At 38.6% G+C, this 10,560-nt stretch overlaps 1 protein-coding gene across 1 annotated transcript; it reads left to right on the forward strand.

The window, feature by feature from the left end:
- The first annotated feature begins 5,871 nt into the window (after window positions 1-5,871).
- On the forward strand, window positions 5,872-10,181 carry LOC118598113 (decorin). The gene is made up of 3 exons (XM_036210368.1): window positions 5,872-6,178; window positions 6,880-6,883; window positions 8,833-10,181. Exons 1-3 carry the CDS (start codon window positions 5,872-5,874, stop codon window positions 9,923-9,925), a joined length of 1,404 nt encoding a protein of 467 aa, XP_036066261.1. The 3' UTR covers window positions 9,926-10,181.
- The last annotated feature ends 379 nt before the right edge of the window (window positions 10,182-10,560 follow it).

The following is a 10,560-nucleotide window of genomic DNA, read 5'->3' on the forward strand; positions in this document are numbered from 1 at the left end:
TTTAGTTGCACCGGTAGTGTCAGGTTTGTGGCTGTAAGCTAGCTGGAGAGGGTGTAAACAGATAGCTCCCAGTTGATGGAAAGTGGAGGCGGGGTTGCTCCACTCCAGTTGTCCCGCCGACAACTCAGAGGCAAATTTCTGCTGCTCTGAAGAAACTATGTCCTAGAAAACGACCCTTTTTGTTTTAGGCTAAACTCGGCATAACCATAATCTTCAAGTTGATGGGAAGTGGTGGTGGGGTTGCTCCACTCCACTGGTCCCGCCCACAATTCAGATGCAAATTTCTACCAAGCTACTGCCGCTCTGCAGAAACTATGTCCTAGAAAACAACAAAGGTTTTTTGATTTAGGCTAAACTTGGAACACTCATAATCTCCCAGTTGAGGGGAAGTGAGGGCGGGGTTGCTCCACTCCATTGTTCCCGCCCACAACTCAGATGAAAATTTTTACCAAGCTACTGCCGCTCTGCAGAAACTATGTCCTAGAAAACAACAAAAGTTTTTTGATTTAGGCTAAACTCGGCATTGTCATAATCTCCCAGTTGAGGGGAAGAGGAGGCGGGGTTGCTCCACTCCAGTGGTCCCGCCCACAACTGAGATGCAAATTTCTACGAAGCTACTGTCGCTCTGCAGAAACTATGTCCTAGAAAAAAAACAACAGACGTTTTTTGATTTAGGCTAGACTCGGCATACTCATAATCTCCCAGTTGAGAGGAAGTGGGGGTGGGGTTGCTCCACTCCAATGGTTCTGCCCACAACTCAGAGGCAAATTTCTAATGAACTCTTGCCACTCTGCAGAAACTATGTTCTAGAAAACTACAAGTTTTTTATTTAAGCTAAACACGGTATAATTAAAATTAAAAGACCACCAGGAACACTTGGAAAATAATTCAAAATATGATTGGAGTTGGTCTTTAAGTTTCAATACTGAGTACAATTACTCTGGTATTAGTACATATGGTCAGAGGGCACAGTCTGGCTGACAAAATACAATTTTGGGTGTTCATTAACAACTAAGATATTCCCCTCCTTTGGACAAATAATTCTTTGACAGTCTCCATTTATTAAATGCCTCAGTGTTTGTTAATATTTAACTTCAGTCTCATCTGTTATCAGGATTTATAATAAACTCCTTGTGGTCTTACATTATCAAAACCAAACAGATGTCTAACTGAAGGTGGAGTCTCATCTGAAAAAAAATTGGCATCAAAACTTAAGAGATACCAGGGTTCCTGTCCGGTGCGCCTTATCCAGTGTCAGGGTTTATTCTCGGACTGACCCCATTCTTAAAATGCATGTAGGTTTGCGGCGTCTGTGACTTGGCAGGCCGTCTGTGCTTGCAAACGTACAGCAGCCTGAACGCAGAGCGGCTCATGGAGACGTGAAGAACGTGCACTGGCAGGCCGGCGGGGGGGACGACCAGGCCTCCTTCCCATTGTGTGGTGCAGCTATGCACGACCCAAACGTAGCTCTAAATCTTTTGGTCAACAAATTGATCAGTGTGTAACCTCTGGCCTTTACCCTTGTTACCCCACACCCACCAGACAGGTTGGTAACAGCATATGGGACAGTTTGGGGGAGGGTCAGACAAGCTTCTTCTATTTCACTTTTATGATCATTTTTGCTGTCATGATTCTTGATTCATTTATTATTTTTACTGTAAATTCATTTATTCTTCACATTTTGCCATTTACATGTTGCATAATAATGCATCGATTCATCCCAGAGGCTCTTTTTGCAAACAAACTAGAACAAATATTACCACATAATCCTAAAAGGTTAAACAACTATATCAGACAAACATTTTTTTTTCAGTTTACAAATCATAAAAACACAAAATCTCAACCAAAAAAACTAATGTTAACTATTTTTGTTTGGTTCAATCTTCCGATCTAAAACTGTATGTCCTTTTTTATTTTATCGTCTTCACCCAACTGGACATCTGCAAGTGTAAGATCCTTGTAAGGGTTTGTGGTGAAGCTGCTGGGCAGCTGTCAGCGCAACAACCGTTCAACTGTAAGTGTGATTTGGCTTGAAGGCAGAAGTCCAGACAGAGAGATTTGTCTGTGAGGGGGATTTTATGAAGCTGCTGATGAGATGTCAGAGCCACAGAGAGACATAAACTGAGAGGGTTGATGGAGAGGGGAGGGTGTGCACAAATAACACTCATATATGCACACAGTATCCCCAAAGAAACCATAGCGCTGTTATTTTAAACCCTTACTGCAACAAAACGACCCCCCCCCACACATCTTTTTTAATGACTTTTTTTCACACTTACATTTTTATACATGACGTCACCTGCAACAGCTAAAGATGTCATGAGGACTGCTGTTCCAGACCCTCAAAATTGTCTACACTTGTTGGTGTTTTTGCTCTTAAATTGTAGGGGAAAACACTTTAGATACAAAAACAACACTGAAACCATTTGCCTCCATTTACAGCTCTTTTAAGGACATGGTGGGTGAAAATGTGTAGGTGTATGCTGCCTCCTTGTGGTTTTAATGGATACTCCATCTCAATTTTGCTTTTTCTGATTTTATATTTTTTGTTTGATACCAATGACTGTATATGAGAACTGGACTCCTTCACCCTGGCGTTCCAAACAGAAAGTAAGTGCTGGTTCCAAGAAGACAAAGACTTCTATAGAAAAATAAATAGCTATTATTCAGTCATAATATCTGTCAGAATAACCATTCCTGCTCTGATACCCTTTTGTGACATGTTATTGATAATCCTCTTTTTTTATTATGTTTTTTTAAAGTTATTAAAGTTATAAACTGGCCGCTCTTAATAAATGCAAGTTGATCTGCACTGTGTAGGTATAACTTCTGGATTAATCTATTGCATGACGTATAGATTGTTTACTGCAATCATAAGAAAGTATTTTTTGAGGATAATCAATAGGAACTTTTGTTACTTGAAAAAACATTTTCAGTTGATCTGATCAAAACCGGAATATGACAACTATGAAAAAGTATATAATGAAATAACTAAGTATGTATATATACATATATATATATATATATATATATATATATATATATATATAATTAAGTACAATTTTACATTTTTTATTTAATCTGATGTGAACTAAGTGTGTATTGTATGCATAACTGAAAAAAAAATCTCTATGATTATGAGATACAATTAGTGCTGCCACAAACAATTATTTTAGTAGTTGACTAATAATAACCAATTATTTTTTCCAGTTAGTCAACTAATCGGGTCATGAAAAATTTGGATGGAAAGCACACATCTTGACCAACATTAGCTTTAAACTAATGAAAATCTAAATACCTGCATTACCTGCGATAATGCTAGTTCGAATGCTTTAAGCTGAATTTGGCCTCTGAAGATGCTTGTGCTGATATCTGAAGATGCTGAAATTGATAGTTAAACACGCTGAAATTGATAGCTGAAATCACTAAAGCAAATAGCTGACTGAAAATGCTGAAGCTGATAGCCAGCTAAAATATTAGCTATATGCGAAATTAGCCTACAAAAATGAAAAAAGCCTAAGTTAGCCAAAACAACTAGCATGTAGTTGAAATATTAGCTAAACTCCAAAATAGCCTAAAAACCTTAATAAATGCCAAAATAGTCCATAAAGGTAGTACATTTGATATTAGAAATTTCAACTTTACTACACTGTGACTCCATAAAATATAAAGTAATGACTAATCGACTATTTAATTAGTCGTTGACTATTTTAATAGTCGATTAGTCGCTGATTAGTCGACTAATCGTGGCAGCCCAAGATAAAATTATTTTCTTTAATTTTTAATAATTACCTTTATTTTTGTTCTTTTTAAAAATACATTTCATTATTTCTGAAACAAGTTTGATATATCTGTTTTTGTTGCCCTGTCTACAATAAATGCTTGAAATAAACCTAATAAAATCTAACCTAATAAACCGTGCAACACACGAGTGAAGGGAGCATGAAGAAGACCTGGTCTTATAATTCAAGCCCCTTATAAACACAAAACCTCTATGTCTTAATGAAGTCTATATAAAGGGTAAATAAAAGCCTCTTTCCCTTCTATTATTGCAATTAGTAATCAATTTAAATTTCCCACAAATATGCTCTGTACCCAATCTGTTTTTGATCTTCCACATAGTCAACACTGGATTTAACTATACAACTTCACTTCCAACAAGCTCACTCCAAAATGGAGAGAGTGGTTACCATAGAAATTTTGACTCAGACGGATTCGAACCAATCACGTCTGGCTACAACATGGCGGCGTCAGCGTTGTGAAAAAATGGCGACTGATTTTTTTATGGGTGGGGTTACACTGACTCAGTTCAGATCTCATATTCAGTCAATGCTTGGTACACTAGGTATCAGTATTCTGAAGTTTTTACAGTTATGGCATAGTCTGTCTTGATTTAAAATGCCTTTTGCTCAATTTTAAGGATTATTATATTGTTCTTGACTTTTTTTAACTATAAATCTGTTCGACCAAAGCTAATATGCTTCATCATACCTGAGTCATTCTGTTATCCTGGATGGTGAGCACAAATGTTCAATTTTAATGCTTTTTTTCTTTCATAATTGGTGTCTGGGACTTTAAGGAAGACTAAAACTGTAAAATGTTAAACTGTAATGTAAAGCTAGATTTTGAGTTTGAAAATAATGTCTGTCAGGACACAGTTTTACAGATTTTTGGCAAAAAAAAACCCAGAAAAGTGAAAATTGTGGTACCTGTACATCAACTGCAGATCATTAACACACAGGTCAAACAGGTCACAGGTCAAGAACTACCCCTTGCTATAACCACTAGAAGTACTGCGAAAACCAACCCTGACCTCTGACCCCCTCTTCCTAAAACGTTGGGTCTTTCCTGTTAACGAACTCTCAGATTCCTCTGAAGGTGAGTGTTGGTGTCAGAATTCTCCTCATGATAAAAGGAATTTCAGGGGTCATTGTTACTCAGAGCGCGAGTGTGAAAACTCAAAAAGGAGTGCAGGGAAGGATCAATAAAGCCCCCCCCCCCCACTCCATCCGTGTTGGACGGGGTCATTGGGTGTTTCAGGGGTTGGAGTATTCGATGCTTCTCCAAGATGCAGAGGAAAGCAGCTGAACAAAACAAGAAGTCGGCTTGTGACAGGTAAGCAGTTTTTGCAATCTGTCTTTAAATTTAATCTTGCTTTATTTATGTTTTTATTTATTATGAATGTGCTTTGAAAGCTGCCAAGAAATACATTAAATTACTATATATATTCAGTTTTTTGTTGTTTTTCTGTGTAAAAATCCTTTAGAAACATGTTACCAAGATAAGTAAATTAAACTAAATTTGGTTGAGAAAATTAAAAAAACATATATTTATTTTGATTTTTTAAAACAAGAGACTGTGTTACGCCAGGTGTTACTGCATCATACACATGCCCAAGCTCAATTTATTGTCCTTTTTCAGCTGAAATCTGTGGATTTAAATAGTATTTTTTTATTTAAAAAGATTATACTTAAAAGTTAAAAATAATTTACTTAATATATTCTTTTTGAAAGGAAAATGGGAGTGCTCCTCTTCCTCATTCTCTTCAGTTTCCCAACATCTTCCCAGGTGTTGCCTCTTGGTGAGTTCAGTAAATTTCATTTCTACATCTAATTAAGTGCTCCTTTGTGTTACTTCTTTATCTTTTTTAAATTTCTCTTTAATGCACTCTTCTTTGCCTAAAAATGAATAAAAAGTGGATGTTTATTTTAAAGCCCAGAAATGTCTTTCAGTTGTAACACAGAAAGCAGATTAGCTGAAAGTGTCTATGATCTAACAGGGCAGATGTTCCAAGATGCAGCTGGATTGAGCCCAGCTCAGCAGACTGGCACCAAAAATAAGATTTCCCAACATTTTTCCATAAAAATAGACATGAGGGAAAATCTGGATTCCTCAGAGACTGCGCAGGAACCAAGCAGAGATGGGAATGCCACAGGGGAGCCTGCCAAGAATAAGGTAATTGTGGAGGGAAGAAGGGAAGCGCATCAGCTGGAAAACAACAGAAGAATTGAGGAAGCGGCGACCCGTGAGACAATCCCAGAATGCATTGTTTCAAAAACTGAGAAGCGTTCAGGGCCTGTGATGCATGAAAAGAGGAAAGCTGAGGTCGATGGAGATGAGGAAAATGAAATGAAGCGAGGAACTAACCTGAGTAAATCTGAGACGGAAGACAAAAGAGGTGAAAAAGACATTTTTAGGGTAAAACATAGTGAGGAAGCTCCTCCCACAAGTAGATTGTCTCAAACTTGCACCCAGTCTCCAAATCCTTCCACTTCACACCACAAGGTCCTTTCATCCTCTCCTGAGACGCATTCAGAAGCTCCCAAAGACTCAGAACTTAAACAACTGAAGGTCGATTTACGTCTTTTAACAGCTGATAAAAGTATTTTGGTGACCCCAGAAGGCCTAGAACCACACAAAAACATGATCAGAGAAGGCAAAGGGGGTGAATTCATTTCCACAGTGCATGAAGCAGAGGTTACCATCACTGATCTAAATGCTAAAGAAGCAAAGTTTACACAAGTTAGTCCTACTTGGAAGCCAAAGCTAACCAACCAAAGAGGAAAGAACAAAACTGTTGGAGGTTATTCCACTCATCCAGGAAGGGACAGCAAAGCTTCTTCCAGAACACTGTCAACCAGAACAATGCAAATCTACAAACGAACCACAAATAGATCAACAAAACGGGAAAAGAAAAGGAGGAAGAATGACAATAAACAAAAGAAATCAGGAGGGAGAAACAAAACCAGCATTCCTACACACTTCCCTTACTTTATGGAGAACTACTGTCCACCTGAGTGTGCCTGTTATAGAAGGTAAGACCCTCAAATCACCTGTTTATATGAGTTTAATGCATGAATTATGCTCTGATTCTCACAGTCAGGTAGTTTTCTACAAAATAAATTCCCTTTTACATTAGGAGCGAACTTTAATAAGAAACTTATAGTTTTAATTTTTAAAATGCTTCTGTGTGATCTGTGGTCCACACGGATCCCCTTTCTCTTCCAAACTGTGAACTCATCATAGATTACTTGTGAAAAGTATTAAAAAAGTTAAATGTGAATAAACAAAACTAGAGAAACTCATCAATAGGCATCAAATGAGGTTAAAGCCCAATAAAAAAATTGTCTCATTTAGCAGAATAATAAAAAAACCTTGATTGATTGACTACATGCAGAAAAGGGAGTGTGCTTTTTATTTTTTAAGGCATCGTGGTTTCACTGCTTTCAAATACATTTTGGTGGGTTAATGTGTTGTTATCATAGACTGTTAACAAGAACTGGACATAGTAAGCGTTGAGGAGCCCCATTGGAAATGAATTACCTTCGGCCCTTGCGGAATCAGGCCACGTCACTTCCTGATACGTCTACCGCCATATTGCAAACGATAGCAACCCTTCGACAGCGATTAGTCTGAGATGAGATAGTCTGAGTCACGTTTTTAGAGGAAGTACTGTCAACCAATCATGAGTGAGCTTGTTCTGGCTTGTTCAAAGTCCACACCCCTCCCACTGAAAGCGGCTCGGAGGAATCTGTGACTCAAACGTTGGAGGCGGGGCCAGCTGGAGCCACATGCTTTTACTGAGGCGTCTGATTGGTCAGTGTATAACTTGAATAACTGGCGATAAAGAAAAAATATATTTAAAAAAAAGTTAGGATGAGAAAAATGTTAATGAGGAAGCATCAGAGCAAGAATGGTTATTCTGATGAATAAAATGACTGAGAAATAACTGTTTATATCTCAATGGAAGTCTATGGGACTTTGGCCTTTTTACAACCTGCCGGTACTTCCTGTTTGGAACACAGTAGGGGAGGGGTTGCTAAGTCCATTGATATTCATGTCAATGGTAGTAATACACAAAAAATTTGCGATTTAATAAACGGCCCCAGAAGTAAGCTCAATTTGAGCACCGCGGCGAGTGTTGTGGTTTTTGTCGTAGTATTTCAGCTTCTATTGTAGTGTTGTACTTTTAGTCGTTGTGCTTGGGCTTTTGTCGTTGTGCTGGAGCCTCTGTTGTTGTGTTGTTGCTTTTGTCGTTGTGCTGGAGCCTCTGTTGTCGTGTTGTTGCTGTTGTCGTTGTGCTTCAGCTTCTATTTTAGTGTTGTACTTTTAGTTGTTGTGCTTGGGCTTTTGTCGTTGTGCTGGAGCCTCTGTTGTCGTGTTGTTGCTTTTGTCGTTGTGCTGGAGCCTCTGTTGTCGTGTTGTTGCTTTTGTCGTTGTGCTGTAGGCTCTGTTGTCGTGTTGTTGCTTTTGTCGTTGTGCTTCAGCTTCAATTGTAGTGTTGTGGCTTTTGTCGTGCTTCAGTTTCTGTTGTCGTGTTGTGGCTTTTGTCGTTGTGCTTTGGCTTTAGTCATTGTGTTGTGGCTTGTGCCTTTTTGTGAGCCGTGTCAGCCACCGTGATAAAGTTCTAAACAAAAACCTAAACAAACCTAATTACAAAATTGTACATGAAATTGATGGGTTTTCAAACTTTAGCTTGTTTGGAACAAACTACCGTCCAAAACGAGTTGCTGCAAACACCGCCAAGACTGTTTGGCAACAAAGTTTACCAAACTAAACTACTTGTAGAATTCATTTATTATTTTTTTTTTTTTGCATTTTCCATCAAAAAAAGCAGTTAATTAGGCTATCCCTGTATAAAAGCTCCCTTTTGCGTTTTATGCCTTTTATTTAATCAGATTTCTTATTCAGATCTCTAAACAGAGCAGAGCTGTTGAATTTTTTTGGCAAACTACCCAATTTTAGTATGAAATATTCCTAAAGTTAACTATTTGCCTGAGAAATAAGTTTTATGCAATGTGAAGTATTAATCAAATGTGTCATTTTTTTCAGAGTGGTGCAGTGCTCAGATAAAAACTTCAATAAAATTCCACACGGGATTCCCTACAATGCCATCTACATTCTCCTGATGAATAACCGGATCAACAGCCTCCAGCTGGATCTGCTCAGTGAATACCCCTCTCTTGATTTTCTTGCATTGAGCAACAATCGCCTCACAGATGGGGCTATAAAAAGAGCATTCAAGAGAGTTCCAAGTTTAAAGCGGCTGTACATGGATAGGAATCTTCTGCAGAGCGTGCCGGTTGACCTTCCAGCTTCTCTCGAGGAGCTCCGACTGGACAGCAATCATATTAGAGTGATGTCGGACAGAGCTTGGATGCAGTGTCCCAGCTTGTCGGTTCTAAGCCTGAGTAACAATAGTTTGGGAAGTGGATCTGAATCTTTTCCTATAGGAGTTTTCTCCCCGTTGTCCAACCTGCGGACTCTAAATTTGGACTACAACCAGCTATCTTCAGTACCAGAGGACTTACCTCTGTCAATCAAGGAGCTGTATCTGAAAGGAAACCTCATCAAACGGCTCCCAAGAGGAATTTTCAGAGGAATTTCCGGATTGATGGTGCTGGACTTGAGTGCAAACAGACTGACCAGTAGAGGTCTTGTGAAGGACTCTTTACTGAACACTACACACTTAGAGAGCCTCAACTTAGAGGGAAACCGGCTAAAACAAGTGCCACGCCACCTCCCCGCTTCCCTAAAAACTCTAAACCTGGATGGAAATCTAATTTCCTCCATAAAGAAAGCTGCTTTTACCAGCTTGAAAAGCATGGAGCACCTCAGTTTGGCTAAAAACAAGATCACCAAAGTGGCAGCAGGTGCTTTCAGAGCTCTATCCGCTCTGCACCAGTTAGACCTGTGCCACAACGTCTTGCAGCAGGTGCCCAGACACCTGCCTGGAGCTTTACACTCTGTCGCACTCAGCTACAACAGGATCCAGTCAGTGCCTCGGGATGCCTTCTGCTGGGGTAACCAGACTCTAAGTGGGCTCGTGCGAGTGCAGCTGGAACACAACTTTATTGACTTTGGAGAGCTGGACATGAGGGCTGTTAGCTGCTTACGAGGATCCCAGGTGGTGCATTTTTACTGATCCACAGGAGAATGTCAAAAACAACTGTTTAATATTCATGTTAATGTTCTAATTCCTGATGTTTAATGTTTCACATTTTAGCTCATAGAAAATTGCTTTAATTAAATACACAATTAGCTATAAGTGTTTGAGAAATTAATGCTTTACGAACAAATATGATAAAAATGTGCATTACAGATAAATAAAAATTGTTGTAAAACTATTATATTTTTCATATAACTATATACTTTCTAGGTTTTTTTGTTTCTTTTTTCTTTTATTAAAATCCTCTTGAAGACTGACAAAAATCACGTTTTTAGTGTTTTTCTGATGAAAATTAAGCTCCAAATTGCATTTCTAAGTATATATTTTTTCAAATCATCGCAAGTCAGGGACAGATGGAAAAAATGCAGTCTGAAAGGGAGCCTCTTTGTGGCGTCTTACAGTAAATACTCTGGGCTTCCTGTTCAAAGCTCCCATGGGGAACTTAGTGATGTAAGGAAAAAATGATTTGGCAAAATATCACAATATTTCGTTTGGGAATTCTTATATCAATTGAGGATGCTGAAAAGACGATATTTAAATTAATAAGTATTTATGAGTGTCTACTTTCCCAAAACCCTTGTTTTTTTCTAAACCCCCGACCACTAGTTGGC

The sequence above is a fragment of the Oryzias melastigma genome, linkage group LG23, assembly GCF_002922805.2.
Source record: "Oryzias melastigma strain HK-1 linkage group LG23, ASM292280v2, whole genome shotgun sequence".
Classification (NCBI taxonomy): Eukaryota; Metazoa; Chordata; class Actinopteri; order Beloniformes; family Adrianichthyidae; genus Oryzias; species Oryzias melastigma.